General features: G+C 40.9%; 2 protein-coding genes across 2 annotated transcripts; one reads left to right on the top strand and one right to left on the bottom strand.

Moving 5' to 3' along the window:
• Nucleotides 1–1,925: 1,925 nt before the first annotated feature.
• On the top strand, nt 1,926–12,973 carry LOC306703361 (uncharacterized protein). The gene is made up of 28 exons (XM_079169306.1): nt 1,926–1,993; nt 2,122–2,178; nt 2,469–2,513; nt 2,976–3,120; nt 3,218–3,426; nt 3,856–3,948; nt 4,386–4,424; nt 4,505–4,603; nt 5,420–5,458; nt 5,539–5,637; nt 6,224–6,262; nt 6,353–6,451; nt 6,642–6,686; nt 6,774–6,872; nt 7,549–7,572; nt 7,691–7,789; nt 8,458–8,490; nt 8,609–8,707; nt 9,376–9,408; nt 9,527–9,625; nt 9,723–9,758; nt 9,841–9,985; nt 10,221–10,444; nt 10,991–11,166; nt 11,285–11,515; nt 11,596–11,756; nt 12,427–12,671; nt 12,803–12,973. Exons 1-28 carry the CDS (start codon nt 1,942–1,944, stop codon nt 12,847–12,849), a joined length of 2,811 nt encoding a protein of 936 aa, XP_079025432.1. The 5' UTR covers nt 1,926–1,941; the 3' UTR covers nt 12,850–12,973.
• A 195-nt stretch (nt 12,974–13,168) lies between these two features.
• Nucleotides 13,169–16,746, bottom strand: ikzf5 (IKAROS family zinc finger 5). Its single transcript, XM_079168908.1, has 3 exons — nt 16,216–16,746; nt 15,726–15,899; nt 13,169–15,641 (listed from the first exon to the last, which is right to left on the bottom strand). The coding sequence occupies exons 1-3, from the start codon at nt 16,346–16,348 to the stop codon at nt 14,692–14,694; spliced, it is 1,257 nt and encodes a 418-aa protein (XP_079025034.1). The 5' UTR covers nt 16,349–16,746; the 3' UTR covers nt 13,169–14,691.
• Nucleotides 16,747–24,563: the final 7,817 nt, after the last annotated feature.

Genomic DNA, 24,563 nt, shown 5'->3' with positions numbered 1-24,563 from the left:
CAGAGAAATTCTATAGACATTTTACCTTAATGAGATCATTATAAAGCAAGAACTTTAACTTTCTTACATGTCAAACTGTTAAAAGGTTACGATTAGATTTAGAGAGATAATAAGGCCAAAGTGTCCTTGGAAAAGAGTCAACACATTTCAAATGTTCTTTATACACAAGTCAACAAGTTTATTAAGCGATGTAGCCCATATTTACTATTCGGGAGCGACATCCGTGACTGTAATGAGGAAAATCCTTCCCACACACCTGATTCAACAGAACTGGGTACACTACATTTTCTCATCATAAAGAGAAACATTGTGTCACGTTGGGTGTTATAAAGGCCTAGTTTTATCTTTTATAAACATTGTTACAGTGATAATAATTCATAACAGGAAGTTAAGAGTCTATAAAGCAAAAATGAATGACTCTATACAACTCTGACCGATTGGTATCGTTGAAACAAAAAAAGCAACATTCATGCATCTGGTCTCTTAATCTATGACATACTAGTATTTGACAATTTTACTGTATTCATATAAAGCATGCTTTTATGTTGATACTGATATGAAATATGTAAGAGTAACCACAGTTTTGATATTAATAGCCTATTTCGTCCAATATTCCTACTTTACCGAAGAACTTAACAGTACGAAATATTGACAATAATCAGATTTCGGTTGCGACAATGGAATTTGCAGCACATATTATACTTGAACAAAAACATTTACTGTTATAGATGACAATAATAATATGAGATTTTAAACAGTTAACTAATTTAATCCCAAATCCTAATTTTTAGTGTACAAACCATTATACTTTTCTGGCTATTCTGACCCACAATCCTCTGGGGAGCGGATGTATGAGCAAGAGGGTCAAAGTTTAAGGTGCAATGTTATGACGAAGTAGTATGTCCCAATTGAATGCATACTGCATGCAACATTGTGTACTTTGGAAGAGCAGCAACAGTATTTACTAGAAGTGAAAATAATACTGAGTAGCTAGTTATAATGCTAACATTTGTTAACTAGAACTCAACACAAAGTACAGCTGAGGCTCATGGGAATGTCATTGGTTTTTCGGGTATTTGGTCATAAATCAACGTATTGGACAAATGATGATGGCCCTAGATGAAAGATCAAGGGATCACCAAAGTTATTACAGTTAACATTGAGGGGAACATTGATGTATGTACTAAATTTCATGGCAATACATCCAAAAGTTGTGGCAAAGCCACAATGTCAATCTGCTAGTGGTGCTAGATGAAAAATCAGGGGATCAAAGGTCACGGTAAAATATCCAACAATTGTTCAAGTATTTGAATGTGGCTATAATGTAAAAACATAAATATAATTTAACTGCCGTTAACTATGACATTATCTTCAAGAAATATGCGAATCTTCAGCTGCTTTTATTGTTAACAGGATTAATTAATCTGATTTATAGGTTTGCATGTTTAACAGTTACAAGCTACTGCAAATTTTCCAGGATTTAAAATAAATGAAACTGCATTATAGTATTATAGATTATAGTATTTCATTATTAATGAACAAATGCTTGATGTTCAGTTACTGCAAAAAACAATGCAACCAGTGCAGCAGGATTCTAGCGGTGACACTATTTAATTATTGTAGCAGATGTCATAGTGATGTAAGATCCTCAGGGGATATCTTATTGTCTGCTCATCTGCAAGTTACCAAAAAACTTCCATGAAGTTCAACCGTATGTGTTGAGCAAATATCTTAAAACACATCCGGAAGTGAACAATCTTTGTGTCCGCTTTATGATAGTTAAGCAAGTGTGGTTTTTCTCATGCACAACAATAAATATGTAATTTATGACTGTCACTATTGGTGGCATCAGAAACTTTATGGGTACTGCATTAAAGTGTCTGGTTATATAAGCCGCAATGTTTAGCATCTGAAGCAGACTGGAAGGTGAACGAAATCGCCATGTGGACTCTCTTGGTTCTCTGCAGTGTGATCGCCTTAGATGGAGTGCAAGGTATTGTCCACTATTTTCTTATTGTTATGTTTGTCTCTTTGTTTTTGGATTGTGGGTTTTTGTCTGTTGCTACCCGTACCGTCTCTGATCTTTTGTCCTGTTTGTTTGTTCCCCTCATAATACTTCAGGTGCCGACCGCTTCCAAACACCTGGGGAAATGCTTCCAACAACTCACGGTTTTCCAGGTTCAAAAACTACCACTAAAATAAAACAAATAATGCAACCATGATTTAGTTTTAATTGTGCTGCGTACATCTAAAATGTAGTTTGTTACCCTGTCGCTATCTGAATGGCCTGGTTGAAGTGCTTCAATCAGTTTCAGCTAAATCAGAGTTGTTTACTGTAGTAAAAGTGCAAAGATCTGATTATCATCATCTTTTGATCTGAATCACATAGTGTGTTGATGCTTGCCTTTAAGTGTGTATCTCTCTGTCTTTCTACTTTTGTGTGTGTTTTTTTTTTTTAAATCCATCAGTTGATGCAACAACGGCAGATCGTGTGCCGGAGTCTGCTGTAGCAGGTAAAATAAGTACCACCAAAATAAGGAGCATCATTTCAGATCAAGGTTCTGTTTTTTTACGTTATTAATACCTAAAGAAATGTTTTTCAAATAAATGGATAGTTGCATGTTATAAAGAGGCTGCACTATTTAATGGAGAGGCAAAGTGTTGACGTCCATATGACAAAATGTTTTTTTTCTTCTTCCAGGAGAGATATAGATACTGATCAAATGTAATCAGCATAAACAACTTAAAAACCCAATGAGTTTTGTTTTTTTTGACAAAATATATTTATTATTATATTTATTTATGATTTCACCCAAAGGAAGAATCTGACATTAAAATCCCCATCATTAATCAAAATACAGCATTTATTAAAACTCCAAGTATCACACAAAATAATGTATTGGTATGTTTCTAATTTGAGTGATTGTATTCTTTTAGTTTTTACTGGTCCTGGTAATGGTCCTGTGTTTCTTCAGGTGCACACTGTGGTGGCCAGTTTTATGGCAGAAGCGGTATTTTTAACAGCCCCAACTATCCAAACCTGTACCCGCTAAATGCAGACTGTATATGGTACATCACACCAAGCAGTGGAATCGTGCAGCTCACCTTCCCTATTCTAAAGTAAGCTTGCAGGACGTCCTGTGATCACTGACTACTGTTGCTGTATCGTCTGTAGCTATAAATTCATACCTCTGTTCCCCTTTTGCCCTTATCACAGCATTGAGTTTCACCAAAGTTGTGATTTCGATGCCATTTACGTCTATGACGGCTCCAGTACCAGCAGCAGGCTTCTGGGAAAAGTGTGTGGCACGAACAGTACCACGAACAGTACCACCTTCAACTCCACCGGTACTTCTTTGACTGTGCGCTTCAGGAGTGATCATGTCGTTAGCCTCTCAGGATTCCGTGCTGAATACCAAGTTGTGGGTAAGTCACAATCATTATGACCAAGATGTTGAGGGATTTTGTGAATTATTCAGTGTCCCCATTTGTATGACATCTAGGATTCTAAAAGGCCTATTTCACAGCCAACATGTTCACTTTTCATTGTAGGAAAGGCCCAGGTATGAACACTAACATTATGATGGCTCTGTCCTATTCACGTGTCCCAGTAGGAGTGCCAGTATGCACAATACCAGGACCCTGAAATAAAAGCAGCTAAATGGAACTCAGTCATTGATACTTTTATAATTTACACCTGTGATTTTCCTACAGTGACGTGTACAAATGTCTTCTGTGGAAAAGGCCTATCGGGTTAAAATACACAGAAGAAAAAAAAACATTACATTATATAAAAAGCGACCTACACAGTGTGTTTTCAGTGACGGTAAATTGTTTTGTGTGCTCTTCCTGCAGCTTCCTGCCGATACAATTGTGGCTACCAGCTTGAAAAATGCTCCTGCTCTTCAAGCTGTGGATACAGAGGGAACTGTTGTCCCGACTATGAAGGTGAGCAGTGGTGGAAAATAACTAACTACATTTACTCAAATGCTGTACTTAATTACAATTTTTGAGGGACTTGTACTTGTACTCAGTATTTTTATTCTATGCTACTTTATAGTTCTACTTTATTGCACTATTTACTCCATTAAACATATTTATCACCTAGAGTTGCTAGTTACTTTTTAGTTGACAGTTTATGTTAAACTTATAAAATATAATTCATTGTTGAAGTGCATTTTACTGTTAGTAGGATTATGAATGCAGGATTTTTACTTGCAATGGAGTGTTTTTTACGTTGCTGTATTGGTTCTTAAGTTAAAGATCTGAATACTCAGACCAGGCTGTAACTGTAAAAATGGTCTTTGATAAGTAGAATAACAGAAAGCATCAAAATAGTGAGTTAGATTCATGTATCAACATAATCTAATCTCTCTGTCATACAGATTACTGCTCAGCCACGTCTGCACCAGCACCAACAACGGGTAAACTTATTCTCTCAATAAAAGCTCCGTAAATGAAAAACGTATAATAATTGTGCTATAAAGTAAATGTTGTCTCCCAGCTCAGCGCTCATGTCGTTACTACTGCGGCCGGCACCTGGGAAGCTGCTCCTGCTCAAGCTCTTGCCGATACCAAGGAAACTGTTGCCATGATTACAATTGTAAGTACCGAGTCTAACAAATCAACAGTGTTAACAGCCTCTGCAGCGCTGAAGCAATCAGTCTGACAGATTACAGTGTGATGCTGTGCCCAGAATGGCACGTGACATTGTCCCTTTTTTGTTTCAGACTGCAAAACAAACACTAGACGTGCTATGATTCATTATGCAGTAAGACAGGTGTAGCAGCTGTTTATTTGATGTTAGTATTTTGTTATTTAATTCATAAGTAATATTGTTTAATTATTCTAGATGTTTGCTTATTTAGGTTAGATTGTTTGTTTGATATGTTAAAATAGCTTTTTCTCTTTAATAGTCATTTGTTTAGTTATATTATTTTGTGTTGTTTAAGTATACTAAGTTTTGGGTTAGTTTGTTTGTTTGTTCTTTGGGTAACACTGTGGGCACCTGTGGTTATATACAGTATAGGAGTAGGTAGGTAGGACCAGCATGCACCGGGTTGGGCCTATAGTTTTTTACCACTGTAGTTGTCCAGACTATCGAGGTAAGCAGTGGTGGAAAATAACTAAGTACATTTACTCAAATACTGTACTTAATTACAATTTTTATGGGACTTGTACTTGTACTCAGTATTTCCATTCTATGCTACTTTATATTTCTACTTTATTGCACGATTGTACTATTTACTCCACTAAACGTATTTGTCAGCTAGAGTTACTAGTTACTTTTTAGTTGACAATTTATGGTAAACTTGTAAAATATAATTCATTGTTGAAGTGCGTTAGTAGGATTATGAATGCAGGACTTTTACTTGTAATGGAGTATTTTTCAACATAATCCAATCTCTCTGTCATACAGATTACTGCTCAGCCACGTCTGCACCAGAACCAACAACAGGTAAACTTATTCTCTCAATAAAAGCTCCATAACAGTAAAACGTATAATAATTGTGCTATAAAGTAAACGTTGTCTCCCAGCTCAGCGCTCATGTCGTTACAACTGCGGCCGGCACCTGGGAAGCTGCTCCTGCTCAAGCTCTTGCCGATACCAAGGAAACTGTTGCCATGATTACAATTGTAAGTACCGAGTCTAACAAATCAACAGTGTTAACAGCCTCTGCAGCGCTGAAGCAATCAGTCTGTCAGATTACAGTGTGATGCTGTGCCCAGAATGGCACGTGACATTGTCCCTTTTTTGTTTCAGACTGCAAAACAAACACTAGATGTGCTATGATTCATTATGCAGTAAGACAGGTGTAGCAGCTGTTTATGTGATGTTAGTATTTTGTCTGTATACTTAGTTTTGGGTTAGTTTGTTTGTTTGCTCTTTGGATAACACTGAGGGCACCTGTGATAGGCCATATATAGGAGTAGGTAGGTAGGACCAGCATGCACCGGGGTGGGCCTCTAGTTTTTTTTACCAGCGTAAGAGAGACAGTGACAGGAGTTTTCTTTGTTCTTTTTGTTTGTTTGCTTGTTTGGTTTACAAAATAAATAAGTCCTGTAAATCCTGTATGGACATTCAACTCTTTTCTGCCTGCGTAAACTACAAACCACGGTGCATCAGTGGCCTCTGATTATTGTTTGTTTTATTTTGATTTATTGGACAAATGGCCACCACAACAGGGATTAAACTTAATTTGTTTCTCTCTCTGTCATGTAGATTACTGCCCAACCACTACTCAGAGACCTCCCGTCACAGGTATAAAAACACTTCACGCTACAGATAATTCACCATGAAGCACTTGTAACACCTCCTATATACTGTTACCTCTCACCCTGTGTCTCACAGCTCGGCCCTCGTGTTATAACAACTGCGGGGGCCACATGGGGAGCTGCTCCTGCTCAAGCTCTTGTCAATACTATGGCACCTGTTGCTACGACTACACAAGTAAGTGCCAAGTCAAACAAATCGACAGCGTTAATAACCGGTTCTGCATCTCTCTCATAGTGACGCCTGTCAAATCCCTCAGTGCTTATACGGACATGGTGTGATTACAATGTGTGTCTACAGTTGCAGAATAAATGTCATAGTCACACAGTTTTACTGGGGCACTTTATTCTCTCTTCCCATCATGTAGCTACCTGCCTGCCAACAACTACCAGACCTGTGAGACCAACCACAGGTATGGAAACCTCTCAACAACCTACGTGCAAAAGAGGAAACTATATCATCAATTACTGAACGTTCTCTCTCTCTCTCTCTCTCTCAGATTGGTACTCATGTCGGAACAAGTGTGGCAGCTTCCTGGGAAGCTGCTCCTGCTCAAGCTCTTGCCGATACCAAGGAAACTGCTGTTATGACTACAACTGTAAGTAGAATGTCCATCAAAGCTCGGTGATCCCAACCAAGACCTTCAGAAACAAATTGACTGAATTATCACCGACTGTACAGTGTTACAATCTTCTTCTCCTCTTGATATGATGTATTTCCTTCTACATCTCCGCACAGTTGGCCAATGACTGCGTGAAGTGGGAGTTTAGAAAAATGGTCAGACACAGCAGCCTCTCCAATTCTGATGTTGTAAAGGTTGTGGGAGAAGGGGGTTTCCACAGCTATTTAACCAAAACAAGCAGTTCTGATGGAGTATACTTGCACCTTTTACCTCCCTGACATTATAGCCTTGACTGAAAGAGTTTTCTGCAACTCAACAACAACAAAAACAGAGATTCTTGCTTTTAGTGCTTAAAGTCTCAGGAGCAGGAAACACATCTTCATTAGGCCCGTCTGTCTGTCCAGAAGCCTGACCATACTCTCACTAAAGTAAGAAGCTTCCTATCTCAGCCAGATGTAGAAAGAACACAGATTCATTCTTCGTCATTTAGATTATTGCAGTCTCTTATTTACTTATTTACTTAAACAAATGTTGGCTGACTGGACAATGATGGGATATGATGGGACAATTTTTATTTGCTCACAGTTGCAGAATAAGTAATAGCAGGTGTAAAACATTGTAATCATTGTCTTCTCCTTTCTTTGTCGTTTAGCTTACTGCCAGACACCCACCACAGGTACGAACATCTCTAAACAACCTACTAGACTATATTGGAATAAATCAGCCCACCATTATTCTGCTAGCAGGAGAGATTAGCTAAATCTCTTATTACCGTACTCTACCATGTCTCTCAGGTCAGCCCTCGTGCCGGTACAACTGTGGCCGGCACATGGGAAGCTGCTCCTGCACAAGCTCTTGCCGATACCAAGGAAACTGCTGTTATGACTTCCACTGTAAGTAGAATGTCCATCAAAGCTCGGTGATCCCAACCAAGACCTTCAGAAACAAATTGACTGAATTATCACCGACTGTACAGTGTTACAATCGTCTTCTCCTCTTGATATGATGTATTTCCTTCTACATCTCCGCACAGTTGGCCAATGACTGCGTAAAGTGGGAGTTTAGAAAAATGGTCAGACACAGCAGCCTCTCCAATTCTGATGTTGTAAAGGTTGTGGGAGAAGGGGGTTTCCACAGCTATTTAACCAAAACAAGCAGTTCTGATGGAGTATACTTGCACCTTTTACCTCCCTGACATTATAGCCTTGACTGAAAGAGTTTCCTGCAACTCAACAACAACAAAAACAGAGATTCTTGCTTTTAGTGCTTAAAGTCTCAGGAGCAGGAAACACATCTTCATTAGGCCCGTCTGTCTGTCCAGAAGCCTGACCATACTCTCACTAAAGTAAGACGCTTCCTATCTCAGCCAGATGTAGAAAGAACACAGATTCATTCTTCGTCATTTAGATTATTGCAGTCTCTTATTTACTTAAACAAATGTTGGCTGACTGGACAATGATGGGATATGATGGGACAATTTTTATTTGCTCACAGTTGCAGAATAAGTAATAGCAGGTGTAAAACATTGTAATCATTGTATTCTCCTTTCTTTGTCGTTTAGCTTACTGCCAGACAACTTCCCCACCCACCACAGGTACGAACATCTCTAAACAACCTACTAGACTATATTGGAATAAATCAGCCCACCATTATTCTGCTAGCAGGAGAGATTAGCTAAATCTCTTATTACCGTACTCTACCATGTCTCTCAGGTCAGCCCTCGTGCCGGTACAACTGTGGCCGGCACATGGGAAGCTGCTCCTGCACAAGCTCTTGCCGATACCAAGGAAACTGCTGTTATGACTACAACTGTAAGTAGAATGTCCATCAAAGCTCGGTGATCCCAACCAAGACCTTCAGAAACAAATTGACTGAATTATCACCGACTGTACAGTGTTACAATCTTCTTCCACTCTTGATATGATGTATTTCCTTCTACATCTCCGCACAGTTGGCCAATGACTGCGTGAAGTGGGAGTTTAGAAAAATGGTCAGACACAGCAGCCTCTCCAATTCTGATGTTGTAAAGGTTGTGGGAGAAGGGGGTTTCCACAGCTATTTAACCAAAACACGCAGTTCTGATGGAGTATATTTGCACCTTTTACCTCCCTGACATTATAGCCTTGACTGAAAGAGTTTCCTGCAACTCAACAACAACAAAAACAGAGATTCTTGTCATTAGTGCTTAAAGTCTCAGGAGCAGGAAACACATCTTCATTAGGCCCGTCTGTCTGTCCAGAAGCCTGACCATACTCTCACTAAAGTAAGACGCTTCCTATCTCAGCCAGATGTAGAAAGAACACAGATTCATTCTTCGTCATTTAGATTATTGCAGTCTCTTATTTACTTAAACAAATGCTGGCTGACTGGACAATGATGGGATATGATGGGACAATTTTTATTTGCTCACAGTTGCAGAATAAGTAATAGCAGGTGTAAAATATTGTAATCATTGTATTCTCCTTTCTTTGTCGTTTAGCTTACTGCCAGACAACTTCCCCACCCACCACAGGTACGAACATCTCTAAACAACCTACTAGACTATATTGGAATAAATCAGCCCACCATTATTCTGCTAGCAGGAGAGATTAGCTAAATCTCTTATTACCGTACTCTACCATGTCTCTCAGGTCAGCCCTCGTGCCGGTACAACTGTGGCCGGCACATGGGAAGCTGCTCCTGCACAAGCTCTTGCCGACACAATGGAAACTGTTGTTATGACTTCCACTGTAAGTATTGTGTCATTCAAACCTCAGTACACTTTCATCACAGTTTCCACCAAAAAGCAAGACTGAAACCCATGTTGTTGTTGTTTTCTTCAAACAGCCTACTGCCAAGTCACAACTGACATGCCAGCCACAGGTAGGATCCTCAGTGTGTACCACGAGCCTGCTGCAAATATATTTCACTGTAATGACACTGGTGTTATGTTGTCTACCTTTAGTAAGCCCCTGTGGAGGCTCTCTGTTCGGCTCCGGTGCCTTTTCCAGCCCGAACCACCCGAACCACTACTACGACAACGCCTACTGTGTCTGGCAGCTCAGGACCACGTATGACCAAAGAATCTTCCTGCTATTCACGTACCTGCAGTGAGTGAACAATAGACTGCCTTTTGGAGATCATTTGTGTGAATGAGCAGTATTATTATGTGAACTACAAATATAAAAACAAGTGTGATGACAGGAAGTATATACAAGAACATTATTAATTGTGGAGAATTAGGCTCTCAATTGATATCAAAGACTCATTGGAACTATTTTTGGAGTTTTGCTTCAATAAGTCAGTAATTTGTGGCTTTTATCATTTAAAAAACAACAACAACAGATTGGAGAACTGCTGCTCCTGTGACTATATTGCAGTCTACGATGGGCCGTCTGTTAGCTCACGATATCTGGGGAACGTGTGCAACAACGACAACAACAGCAACAACAGTCTGAGTACCTTCTCCTCCACCTCAAACTACTTGACTGTGCTCTTCCGGACTGATGGCTCTGTGGTTGGCCGAGGCTTCAATGCTGACTTCATAAGCTCTTTGCCACCAAGCTCAGGTAGAATCATGGTAGATTTAATAGGAAGGGTCTAACGAAAAGCTTGGTTGAATCATTTAGTGCGCGGCGGTGCAAACATCAGAATTGTAACACGCTCGCAATGTTTTAACATGTAATGTTTACCATCTTCATTGAGCACAACACAAAGTACAGTTTAAGCTGATACAAATGTCATTAGGTTTTGGTATTTGTGTGCGTTAGTGTTGGACACAGTTACATTTTGACCTGATGATGGTGCTGTGTGGAAAGTGACGGGGTTACCAAAGTTACTGCAATTCACATTACAAACCACAGATGTCAAACTCACCAAAATCAGTAAGCCTCATCCTCCATCCTCCTGGCTGTATAAAAGTTCATGGTATTCCTTTTAATAGTTGTTGAGATATTTCAGTCTGGACCGAAGTGGTGGACAGCCCAAAAGACCAATCGACCCTCGAACCGCACCACTGGCACAGCTAAAGACTTAACTGTTGCGTAATCTTACACCTTTATCCTAAAAGCAATTCAAGCTGTTGTAAATATCTTGTGAACGTGGTCCTTTGTCAGGTCGAGTGGACTGTTCCTCAGACAACATGAACATTGTCATCCAGAGGACTTACCTGAACTCTCTCGGCTACGACGGCCAGAGTCTGTACCTGAACGACCCGCACTGCAGACCCCAGGTTTCCAGGTTTCAGGTGGTCTTCAACTTCCCCATTAACACTTGTGGCAACGTTCGAAAGGTAGACAACTCATCACCTTCTGGAAAACATTAACAACATACAGTACTTCCTGATACAAATCAGTGTGATGTAAGAAGAGAGTGTGACCATCTTCCAATATATATTCTACCTTGAACAGTTTGAGAATGGCAGAGTTGTGTACACCAACTCTCTCCGTGCCTACACCTCCGGCTCCGGGGAGATCACTCGGCAGTCTCACCTTAAGATGAACGTGGGCTGTCGGATGGATCAGGACTCAGTGGCCCAGATCATGTACATTGTCCGTCACCATGATAACAGCAGCATCACCGGCACAGGCAGATTCAATACCAGCATGGATTTCTACACATCCAGCAGCTTCTACTATAAGGTGTTTTCGGGTGTTTGTAAAGAAAATCCCAAATGTAAAGACTTACATGCCATGCTGATGTTTTGCTTTTACACTCACAGGTGACTCAAGTCCCATACGAGGTGACACTCAACCAGAACCTGTATGTTCAAGTGGACCTGAGGAGGAGTGACAGCTCCCTGGTCCTCTATCTCGACACCTGTGTGACCTCACCATCGCCCCACGACTTCCAGACCAGATCTTACTACCTGGTCCGCAACGGGTAAGATGGGGTGTCTGCTTTGCCACATTGTAGATTAAGTAACTACTTTATACTTATACTCCACTACATTTATTTTACAACTATAGTCACTAGTTACTTTACAGATTTAGATTTATAAATTGCAGAAGAAGACTTTTTTGACCTGTGACTCTTTACAAAAAAAGCAGTTGGGGCCTCTTTTTACTTTTCAGAGGTCTATATCAGACTTTTCCGCAGTTCAACCAAAGAAAAATAAAGTCCTAAAAGCTAAATCTAAATTTGTGTAGCAGACCTACTTTTGTTTCCTAGCCCAATAATTTAGTAACGACCCCTCGGATTAATCTGGTGATTCTTTGGAGGCCAGACACCTCACATTGCACTGAACTAAGTAGTTAAACTAGCTGCATCAAAACTATACTTATGCATCAGTATAAATAATCAACAATGTAACATTTAATAACAGATGTTTTCTCCATAATGACTACTTTTACCTTTGATATATTAGTAAATTATGGTTTAGTACTTTTACTTAAGTAGGACTTGGAATGTGGGACTTTAACTTATGATGTTTTTTACATGTGGAACTGGTAATCTTACTTACATAAGGGATCTGACTATATACACAACAACAAAATAAATACATACATGTAGTAGTATTGTCCAGAAACACTGTCTCTTGTTTCACCTTCAGCTGTCCTGTGGACAACAGCTACCAGGCCTACATCACTGGCAGCCGTGCCTATGGCCGTTTCACATTTAAGGCCTTCCAGTTCCTGCGGGCCACAGAGTCGGTGTACATCCAGTGCAAGGTCCTGATATGCCAAGCCTCGGACTACAACTCCCGGTGCCGCCGCGGCTGCAACAAACGTGCGGCCAGAGACCTGGGGTCAGAACACGACAGACAAACTCTGGTCCTGGGTCCCATCAAACTCAAAGGTCTGTGTCCATTTGCACCTTGTTTTGAATCCGATGGTGGATCAGTTGAAGAAACACATTAGGTTAGCAGTAAAGTAGAGTCTCATGATCTCAAGGTAACACAAGAGTAAAAACACATTTTTCTTCGCCAGACCCTGAAAAAAAGGAAGAGGAGACTCATGAGCAGAACCAGGCTTAACTGGATCCTACAATGAGAGGCTTCAGTCATCTTCATTAAAGCTCATTCTGTTCGCTGTGACACTGAATCATACTCACCATTTATTTTCCCTTTATCACAATACCTGATTAAAAGCATCATCAAAAGACAATGTGTGTTGGTGTATTTCATTACTGTTAAATGAACATCAAATATGAATCAATAACAAAACTATTATCGATTTTCGGTTCTCGAATACAAAGAAGACAAAAGACAAAGTGCAACTCAGTTAGAAAACACTTTACTTATAAATTAGTAAGATTAATCCATCTCAAAATAAAATGATTTGCCATCCCAGAGGGAGAGCGTGATCGCCATCGTTACCTATGAACCTACGACACACAGAGAGAACATAAGGCAGTCGTTACTGGGATGCCCCTTGTTACTGGTTAGCATGGCAACAAGGAGATGGTCCTAAAAAAAAACAGTGACAATGTTCTCCACGCACGTTGCTAAGCAACAAACAACAGTACCCAAGACGAAGAACAATCTTTTGCTAAAGTAGCAGTCTTACTGCGACATGAGTTTGCTTCTTTTTTTTTTTTTTTTTGACACTGAACATCTATCCAACAACTCAGAATACAATACTCAGTAAATAGTCAGAAAAGCACTGGGACCCATTTGAATGAATGGGAGAATCTCAGCGTGTGTTGTTATCACGAAAGGCGGAAAAAACGTGGCATCCCCGGTGCTACGTGGCAATTCTGAACAAGGGTTCACATGAGACACAAGACGGGATGATTCTGTCCTAAACACACAGACACGGGATATCAAAGTGACTTCGTACAATATCAAAACATCAGAATGTGACACGATGTGATTAAAGAGGATAAGAAACCCGTTCAACCAAAACACGTGAAGTTACCATGATGCTGGTCAAGGAAGGGCACTGAGTGAAGGAACGTCAAAAACAACCCAACTTCTACTAAATCTAGTTCGATGACTTAACCGACTGACCTAAAACCACCGATACAACGTTTGGCCGGCGAGACGCCGTCCACATATTTTAGATTCCAAAGTGTCTTAGCAGCATTCATGGAGCAGAATTTTGGCAAAAGAAATAATGGCTACCATAGAAAACTACAATGGCCAAACTCTTTTTCTAAGGTTCTGGGCCTATTTATCACAGCAAGAAGAGAATATTTTTAGTAACATCTATTAATCTTCAAAAGTAACAGTCCATTCTATGTGGGACACACAAGAAAGTGACTATGTCAGGCACTGCAAAAGAATAGTAGCAATGCACTACGCACTGAAATAATTTCAACAAGGCTAAAGTAAGATCACCCCGGCTTCAGTGTCAGCAGAGCCATATTTAGACATTCCAGGGAGGTTGAGAACTCATTTCGTTTCTTCTCTTTTTGAATTTTTCTAAAAAAGGGACACACTGTTGAGGGTGAGAGTCGATTTGCTGTGTGAACAGCGGGAGTGTTCTCACTTTACTGTACAGGATCACACCTGTTGTCTGTCTGTGTTTTAGCTCACGTACCGAAGAGACGCTTCAACGTATGAACAGCAGTACATTTCTGAGCCATGTCTAACTTGATAAGTTACTACATTAAATAAGGTTAATGAATTTGGCCAAGTAGGGAAGTTAAATAAAGTCTCAACCTGTTGAAAACACTGATCGTCCCTTTATAATACACTTGAATGGGCACCTTTAATTTCACACCATTAAACCATCTGAATGTTGACATTTTACAACTTTCAGAAGGCTAGGCTACATCAAGGCCAAGTAAAAGACCAATAAATAAAATTACTATGGAATTAATAAAACAAAACTGTCCTGTTAAAAGTTCCTTCAAAGTTTTCCTCATTCATCCATCACTTGTGCTGCCCGCGTGCGAAGTGGCAGGCAAAGTCGTACTTGCTCTTGCACTTGTGGCCGCAGATGTTGCACTGGAATGGGTTCTCGTAGCCATGGCAGCCCATGTGGATGGTGTAGAGGATGTTGTCGGGGAAGTAGATGTCACAGTGCTGGCAGTGATGCAGCATGTGAGGGTCCTGGAGTGGGATGGACAGGCCTGGGGCCGGTGTACTGGGTTGGCTGTTGGAGATACTCGGGGTACTGGTGCGCCCACTGTGCTCGCTGCAGGGTCCCCTTCCAGGGCTGCAAATGCTGTGGGGAGGAGCCCGGGACTCCGGGGTGATTGGGGAAGAGGAGGAGGCATGGACCGCCACGGGAGCTGTGGCAGGGTGGGGCTGCTGGATGAGGAAGGGCTTCTCATCTACGATAGACTCTGCTCCCGGAGACATAGGAGGCTGAGGCTGGTCCTGGGACTCAGAAGGGAGGCTGGCCAACTGGCCTGCCAGGGTGGACAGCTGGTTCAGGGGGTTATCCATAACCATATCATGGTGATGGTGATTTTGATTTGTGGAGTGCCCGTCCTCCGCTGCGCAACCCTGACTATCGTAGGTCTCCTGGCGTAAGTGGGGCAGCTCATGCGAGAAGTCGTTCACATTTTCCGCCTTGTGCACCACCATAGAAGGGGGGCTAAAGTTGATGAGGAGCCGACGGCCGTAGCCCAGCGAGCTGGCCTTTTTCTGTAAAACACTCAACATCTTCTTGTGGGAAAGCGAGCGAGCGCCTTTCATTGGCAGGAGTTTGTGGCGCCGACGGCGATGGTGCGACAAGTTGCTACGATCGCTGCAGCGGAAGGAGCACAGCTCACATTTATAAGGCTTCTCACCTGTGTGCGATCGCATGTGGGCCTCCAGGTGGCGCTCGTAGGCCGAAGCAAATGGGCAGAGGTGGCAGCGATGAGGTTTCTCTCCTGTTTAAACGAGGAAAAAAACAGGCCGATTAACAAAAAACACGTCAATTTCATCCCCTGGAAATGAACTATTAAAACACTTACCTGTGTGAATTCGGATGTGCTCAATGAGTCTCGCAGTGCCTCTGGTAGCATAGTTGCAGTAGCGGCACTTGAGCTTGCCGTCGTAGGTCCTCTCAAAACCATCCACCAGGATCCCCGAGCTGTCCTCCAGTGACATGTCCACTGAGGGGTGATCCAGTCCATTCTGACTGCAGTCTGCATACAGGACATTTATGATTACACTTTACTATCGAAGGAAACAAAGGATTGTGGAGGGATTTAAACAGGTGGCATTCCATTGGATTACAAAAAAAACATGCAGCCCAACACTTCAGTTACATTTGTGTTGAACAACAAGTGGCACTTTGCAAACAGGACAGTGGTTCTCAAATTGTATGATTTAATAAATGAATGTATCACAGAGGACACATACTGAATAATCATGAGGATAATTGCACCACATCGAGATGCCTAAAACGTGCTGAAGATCCACAGACTTGTTGCAGAGAGTAAATGACACACAGCTAGTTACCTGGTGGCAGCTCGTCCTCCTCCTTGACGCCGCTGACAGAGCCTGATATCATGTTGACATGCTGTGTCTGCTGGCTCAGATACTCCTGGAAATCCTTCACAAAGTCGAGCGTGTCCGGCTTTTCCTCGCCCATCGAAACAAAGTGATGCAAATGTCCCACACCTACGAAGACGTTTGGACCTGAATTACTGATGCGCAAAGGTTGAGAAAGCCGCTTTTGCAGCTATGCAGACACAGCGGACAGGATGATCCTGGAGATATGTGTGAGACAAGCAGGAAATCGGTGCGATCCGATGTCTGGTCGGTCGCTCTTACACACCAATCCTCATCATCGTCATGTTGTTTCCAAAGCTACGTACGCTACGTTAGCCAGACAGCTAACGCTAGCTTATGGAGGAGAAAGCATCTTTGTCAACAGCAACGTCGGTATCTGGTCGACACGCTCATTATTTACATCGTATGTTACGCGTTTGAGTAAATCATCAAGAGTACTTAAGTGTTTTTAAATTGTCTTTCTGTCGAATCACTTTTTATAATCTGTTAAGTCAAAACAATACACCAGTTGGTGGGGTGAAAGTTCACTCAGTGTGCACCGCTAAAAACAGTCCCGCCACCAGTTCACTGTGCCCGCGAAGGAAGGTTCCCACCAGTGACGCTTTAACAGACCTTGTTACTGTAAGCCTACCAGATGTTTATTATATTGTATACTAAACCACTTTAAGTCAGACAATTCTAGTTAAAATGAAAGTGTAATCTCTCATTTGAAGTGACAATAATTCATGTCAAAAGTCTGCCATGGGCCTAACGTGCCCTTTAAGACAATCTATGTTCCTATTAAGCCCATTTGATTAATTTATATGCGTATCATGCTTTATGTCATTGCAATGAACCATATGCAGCTTCTCGCCATATGTGGTAATAATTCAAATTCAAGGATTTTTCAAGGGACAGTTTAACCCAAAGTAAAAAAGACATATTTCCCTCTTCCCTGAAGTGCTATTTATCAATCTAGATTGTTTTGGTGTGAGTTGGCTAGTTTTGGAGGTATTGGCTATAGAGATGTCTGCCTTCTCTCAAATATAATGGGACTAAATTGCACACTGCTTGTGGTGCTCAAAGCGCCAAAAGAATACATTTAAAAAACTTAACAGTAATGTCTCTTTCCAGAAATCATGACCAGTTTAGGCAAGATAGTCCACAGACTGTTGTGAGCAGTTACATGTAGAAACTATGGTTGAACGAAAATAGTTCCTAAATGAAAATGCGTCTTGCATTGTAATTCAAAATACACCTTCAAAAATGTACGTTGTCATCCAAGCATTTCTTTTTTACAGAAGTGTTTTAAACACCATCTCTTGCCACCAGGCTAATGATGTTAACTGATAGCATATCCATTCACATCGGTGACATGACACTTTCAAACGTACAGCTTGCAATTATACGCAAAGTGGCAAATGAGGCACAACAATCGCATTACTTTCAAAAGCTATTGACTCATTCATGTTTTATCACAATCAATAATTTACCAGTAAGCGCTCTGTGAAGATCGCATTGCCCCATTTGTGTCAAAGTTGTAGGAAAACCACTGAGGAGAAGATGATAAACAACTAAGTTGTGTGAGGCTGCGGTATCCTTTTACCGCGTTACAACTGCTACCGTCAGAGCAATAGTGTTACAGCAGTAATGTAAACCTGTGAGTTCTTGACTTTGTAACATGAGTCACATGTGTTTGTGTTGAAAATGTATCTACCTATATAGTGTATTATGTGTTTGTCTGCCACATAGAACAATTACAGACCATTTTAACAGAAGATTTTTTTGACAGGTACACTTGTCCTGCATGTTCACCTGCTGTTGCCTGGCCACTCGTGAGTACAGTTCAACATCTGGACACTAGATGGCGCACATGTCTCAGTGGTGAAACAGGTACTTCCCATTCTACCATATGAGAGAGACAAGTACTCCACATGACACAAGATACAATACATGTGGGCTAGTATTGTTCATAAGTCTTAACCCTGACTTATCAAGATTACACAGATCGTGGCTATCATTGTATAGAAAGCTCAGTGTCCTCTCTGTGTCAGCTGTCAGTCCCCGGGGACAGCATGTACAGGACCGGTGGAGGACATGACAGTCGACCTCATCAGTTGAACCATGACCGCAGCGAGCGGCCAATTACACCACCTTCTAACAGCCTGTCCACACTAATGTTATTTTATTGCAATTTAATTATGCTCAGGTTTCCACCAGGACCAGATCCTGTTGAATAATTTACACACAGCCACAATGATTTGTCGACTCCTGAAGACAAAGTGTGCACTTCTCCGTGTGCTCACTTGTTTGAATAGTTTTGTTTTTAATTCCTTTTAATATTAATCATTAAAACAATAATCTTATGTTGTATTTCCAACCAGGCATTTCCTGCAGTTAGAGCCAATGCAGCCTTTGGTTTGGAGGACAGATTCTTTTAGGGGAATAATTGGTCAAACTTAATTTCATATTAATGACATGTCCACATGTTAAGCTGTTCTTTTAAAGGGCAGTGAGCATTTATTAATGAGAATAAGAGCAGGTAATACTCTAATAGAGCTTACTGGGGCTGGCATTTACACCCAATAATGCTGCATTCGCACTGATGGAAACTTGAGTACAAGTGACTCCAGCTTAGCTGAAAAACTGTGGATCTAATAGAAATCAAACACGCTAATCCAACATTTCTGTCTATTTTGATACAATTGACACAATTGCTCATATACTTAACATTTTGTAAAGGACTGACTTGAACTCAAAACCTTCACAAAACTAATCTAAATAATATGAGCGCGTGTAAATATACACACAGGCTCGTGTAGAATGGGCTCATGGACAACACCTGTCTTTGAGAAGGTTGCAGTGTTATCCACTTGCTCTGATTCACATTTAAAAGGCCTGAATGAAAAGGTTCCCTTCTCCTCTTAACCGCTTGATTTACAGGCTATTTGTGGTTTAACGCCACACAAGACAATTGATTTGCTCCTCCTTTACTGAAAGAAATTGGAATTTAATTTAGAGAAAGTCTTAAGCAGTTTTTAAAGACTTGGTGTCATTTGTTGGGCTCGTGTAAAAGCTGCATTAGAGATTACCCTTCTGGAAAAGCTTTTCAATCCTAGACAAGTGCAGCCATAGTAACGGTAGACAGGAGCCTCTTGGAGGCAGAAAGGTGAAGGGGGACTTTGACAAGATTTATTCTTCTCCTACTGAGACTGTTTCTTTCTTGAGGTCTCCGGCTCCACGAGGAGCATTTGAAAAAGAACTGAGAGGTGGGGGATAGGATAAAGGAGGTATATATTAAGCTTTTCTTTCCTCTCACCACTTAATTTCCTTGCAGGCGCGCCTTGCGCCGTTGTAATGAATGTAATTGCCGCCTTTGATGAGAATGCTATTATCTGGATCACACTTTACATGGGCAAACAAGACAGCCCCTCCCTCCACCTCCACCTCCCATTTAACTCAGCAACGAGACCCCCCAATTATGCAGGGAACAAGTGGCTTTTCATAAAGCCAGCGTGTCGCTCTTGATTGGTGAGGCTTGGAGCCGGCTACATGTGGACAAAGGATAGATTAGATGTGATATAGGCACACCAAAAACCCCATTTCCTTGATTAATTTCCTGCATGCCTCACAGAAAGGGCCCGCTCTCTCCCCACTGAATTCTATCTCTCCTTTAAAGACAAACTCTCATCTTTTGATAGATGTGGCAACTCAATGGACAGACAGACATTTTATTGACCCAAGTTTGACCACAGCTGCCTAGGCTTTAGAAGGGAAGGTGGAGAGAAAAAGAGAAATGTTTCACTTCAGCGTGGGAGGATAATGGGCTTATTTTTCTTATAAAAAGCTCAAAATCTTACTGTATTTCTGCCCTCAGCCAGGATCAACTCACTTTTCATGCTGATCTTTTTGTGCTCTCATGTCATTACCCTCAGCACACACACACACACACACACACACACACACACACACACACACACACACACACACACACACACACACACACACACAGTCATCCTCTTTCTCTGTCTTTCACACACCCACACACAGAAGCACGCTAAACACCCATTTGATAATAGTGGCGAACAGATATGATGGGACTTTATGAGGCGATGCCCGATAAAGCTGCTGTCACCTTAGGAAGTCTAAGTGTTCTTCTGACTGCCTTATTACCGTATTAAAGCACCACTCGACGCATTCACACACACCTCAGCTTGGCTCTGACAACGCAGCGTGATTCTGTCCAATATTCCACCAGGCTGAAATATCGAGAACAATCAAATAGACTGTCACAAGTGACAAATTATACTATTACTCCTCAAAGATTGTCATCCTTGAAATGTATTCATAGCCATTTCTTCTTTATCGGTGAGTGATTACTCCTCAAAGCAAGCAATTCCCCAATGATTAATTGGTAATCAATTCATTTGACTATCATGCTTTGAGAATGGCTCCAAGGGATCAGCAGCATTGATCACTTGAAATCACGTGCATATATATATATATCCAACAGTAGCTCATGGTGCCGTTGGGTATGATGGATGCCGGCTGCCCGACCACCTGACTCTTAATGGTTTATACCATCAGAAACAGGTTGCCATCCGGACCCAGTCACGACGGAGAAAGAACTGGCCAATATTTTTGACTGAAGTGGCATTTTAGCAGTATTTATTTGATAGTGTTACTACCAAAAGCATGGGCCACAAATAAAGAAGATAGTATGATAGCTTTTGACTGGCCAGCCAGCTCCCGACTCGAAATGAGGTGTCCAGTTGTGAGTTATTGTGGCCAAACGTCATTTGTACAGCCTGAAAAGTGGGGACATTTTTCTAGCTTGTCAGTCTATGGCTATAGCTCATTGTCCTGAATGATGCCTCCGAACGCACAGTTGCCCTAATACGAGCATTTCACTCGCACCGCAAGAGGGCCGATAATGGATTAGGCTGTCCATAGGAAGATAATATAGTGCGTCCACTGGCACATCTTTAAACACCGTTGGGTCACAGGTAGAGTGTCAACTCTCAGCATGTCCGCTCACATCTTGCACTGATCTTCGGACTGAAACAAAATAAATATCTATTTTTTTAGGGCTGCAACTAACAATTATTTGCCGATTATTTTCTTAATTAATGGGTCAATCAATTTGTTTTGTCTATGAAATGTCTGAAATTAGTGAAAATAAAATAAAATAAAAAATATTTAATAAATTAAATATTCAACTTGCTCGTAAAAGATATTTAGCGTATCATCACATAAGACATGAAGCAAATCCTGCATGTTTGTCATATTTACTTGAAATATTATTAATCAACTAATGGTTTCAGGTATACTCTTTAACTTTTCGCAAATGTGTCATCCTCTGTTTTATTCTATTCCTTTATAGAACTATTTATGTACCTTTTTAATGACTTGCCTTTCTTTTATATATTGTCTTTTGATATTTTATGTCAAGCAGTTTGAAAAAGCAGTGAGTAATACAAATTTCTCCACTCATTTATGGTCATAAAATCTTTCAAAAATACTGGAGAAACTTGTTTCTACCTGACAGAAGTTCATTGTGATGTTTTATGAAACATCAATCTTTTTTCATCGCAGATTAAGATCCCTATAATAATCATAATGCATCAACATCAATATGAACAAAACTGGTCTCAGTATTCCTCGGGGAGCTCACAGCTTTAAAAACTATAAATTAGCTTTTGAGTTTGGATCTCTGTATGGATCCGCGGCAGTAAAGAGGTGTCTGAATTGGACAGTCCTGCTAATGTAAGGGAAGTTTTAGATTAATGAGGCTTCTGCCCTTTGAGGATATTGATCAAACCCAATCTGGCCGGGAACGATTTGCTTCCCTGATGCAATATTAATAATGTATCAACATCATGAACAAAACTGGTCCAAGTATTCCTCTGGGAGCTCACAGCATTAAAAACTCTAGCACACACTCTAAATTAGCTGCTGAGTTTTGATCTCTGTATGGATCTGCTGGAGTGGCTGTTGAGTCTGAGTAAAGAGGGGTCTGAATTGGACAGTTATACTAATGTGAGGGAAGTTTTAGATTAGGCTTTTGCCCTTTTAATGATATTGATCAATCTGGTTAGAAACGATTTCCCATGTTCCCCTGCTGTAATATTAATGACGTATCAACATCATGAACAAAACTGGTTGCAATATTCCTCGGGGCACCTACGGGATAAAAAACTTCAAAGCTCCAACAAATGCGAGGCACACTTTAGAGGTGCAACATCCAAGATTGGGAGCATTCTGATTCTGGCGAGATGGCGGCTCATAGCTAACAGTGCTAACAGCACTAACAGTGCAAACTATGGTGAAAGAGCTGACAGAGCTAACAGTGTTTACCTGAGGGGAAACTGGAGAGTGGGTTGGGACGGCGTTATCAGCAGTGCAGAGTAGCAGCTGTGAGGTGGTGCACGCTCACGTGCACCAACATGCACTAAAAGCATGCGGGGCCGGCCCGGCTATGTCAACATAGCAAGAAGAAGCTCCGATAACAACACATACAGAGGGAGAGCGACTTCATTCTCTGCTCAGCAACATGAATCCACTATATATTTACAGAGCTAATAGTTCTTGTTTGTTGTTTGACAAGTTGCCTTTTCTTATTTTCCACAAATAATGTTTTGCTGGATAAAATCTGAGGTTTAGTTTGAAAAAATAATTTCTACATTTCCTAATAATGAATCTAATGATCATCTTAACTTTATTCCACTGAATATTTGAGATAAATCCTTGCAAAGATGTTATGGGATTTGGCATATTTAACTTTATGAGTAATTTAAAAGAAAAGAAAGAAAACGAGTGATTCAGTGTTTCAGTGTGCTCAAATAACATACAACATCCCTGAGAATTACATCAACTACAATATCAAATTAAAATTTGAGGTGCTACAGTGCTATTGCTTTGGCAAAAAAACCCACAATGTTTTAAAATTAAACATGAAATGAGTTTTGTTTTTCCAAACAAAAGGCATTTCATCAATAGACTCACAGTTAATGATTAAACCACTCTGACCCAGAACAATTTCCCATCTTCTCCTGCTGTTCTCTTTGTCCTTGACATTAGCCAGAGGCCATCACTACAGATGCAGTTGGGATATTTTAGTTTGATGATATTTGATGATGACAAATAAAACAAAAAAAAAATGCGGATTAGAAATGATAAGCAAGATATGTATACTGTTGGTGTGTCAGTACGTTTAGCTGGAGATCTGGATAACCAACAGCTCTGTACAGTCTTTACTGCAAAAAACCTTCATTTAAAAAATGTTGTTTACAATCCAAATCAATTAATTCAAATGCATTTTCATGATACTTGGTCAAATGCATGATAACCACCGCTCCACCTGACTTCAACTAATGTGCCGGAAGTATCAAAAAGTCCCAACTGATAGAAAGGATATCCGCACACTTTGATCTATGCAGAGAAATGATACTTGGGCAGAAATCAATGTCAATATGTGCCATATTCTGTCTTGTTTTAATATCACAAATCCCTGAGACAAAGGAAACTGCACAAGCAAGATAAATTATTACATCTTACCGGCACGGCTGAGCTTAATCTGATTTCAATATGTGAAAATACAAACATGTCCCGTCATTAACAACCATTTGTGACCCGACAAGTTCTCCAACATTTCTCAATAACAGAATATAGAGAGTCTGTGACCAACATAAAGCAGGTGGGACACTCCATCATACACACGTACAGATAAGTACATTAACAATAGTCACAAATAAACCTTATAGATATGAGTTTTAGGCTTCAGAGCCCAGAAAGCACACCAGCCTCCGTTTGAAGCTCCAGAAGCTGCTTCCTCTCCCTGCAGTGGCTCCATCTCTGGCCCTCCTGCAGGCATCGTTAGCCAGACGATGATGGGAGCCACCGGGGTTATAATGGGAGGGTTGACTGACCCCTGACCCCCTATCGATCCGCTGGCTGTGTCCAGCTGGGCCTCCCCAAACCCAGTCAGCTGGAGAGGTGTTTAAAAGCTAACACCCCGGCACCCATCCACTCCGCTTCACACTCATTAATTACATCATTTACCTGTGACAGTGACAAACCTGCCTGGCCACGCCGCAGTTTATTAGGGTCACTGTATAAAGCCCAGAACAAACCCAGATCAAAAGTGTGTTTGTGTGTGTGTGTGTGTGTGTGTGTGTGTGTGCATTGGTGAGTAAAAGACCCCATACAGTATGGTATTATGAGTATAGATGCATGCAGGTGACTGCTTTGTCCTGGCCTTTCAAGCTCCTTAGCGGGGAAGTTTATTTTGATTTATTTGATATGTTGAAAGACAA

The sequence above is a fragment of the Pholis gunnellus genome, assembly GCF_910591455.1.
Source record: "Pholis gunnellus genome assembly, chromosome: 11".
In the NCBI taxonomy this organism is placed as follows: Eukaryota; Metazoa; Chordata; class Actinopteri; order Perciformes; family Pholidae; genus Pholis; species Pholis gunnellus.
The sequence above is the reverse complement of the archived record's forward strand: the minus strand, read 5'-3'. Positions and strand labels throughout refer to the sequence as shown.

Bases quoted from the DNA above. Each gene is read 5' to 3' on its own strand.
- LOC306703361 (XM_079169306.1), top strand. From the start codon at position 1,942: ATGTGGACTCTCTTGGTTCTCTGCAGTGTGATCGCCTTAGATGGAGTG. The intron at 4,604-5,419 runs GTAAGTACCGAG...TCTGTCATACAG, and splicing joins CTGTTGCCATGATTACAATT to ATTACTGCTCAGCCACGTCT. The intron at 11,167-11,284 runs GTAGACAACTCA...TACCTTGAACAG, and splicing joins CTTGTGGCAACGTTCGAAAG to TTTGAGAATGGCAGAGTTGT.
- ikzf5 (XM_079168908.1), bottom strand. From the start codon at position 16,348: ATGGGCGAGGAAAAGCCGGACACGCTCGACTTTGTGAAGGATTTCCAG. The intron at 15,900-16,215 runs GTAACTAGCTGT...TCCTGTATGCAG, and splicing joins GGAGGACGAGCTGCCACCAG to ACTGCAGTCAGAATGGACTG. The intron at 15,642-15,725 runs GTAAGTGTTTTA...TCGTTTAAACAG, and splicing joins GCACATCCGAATTCACACAG to GAGAGAAACCTCATCGCTGC.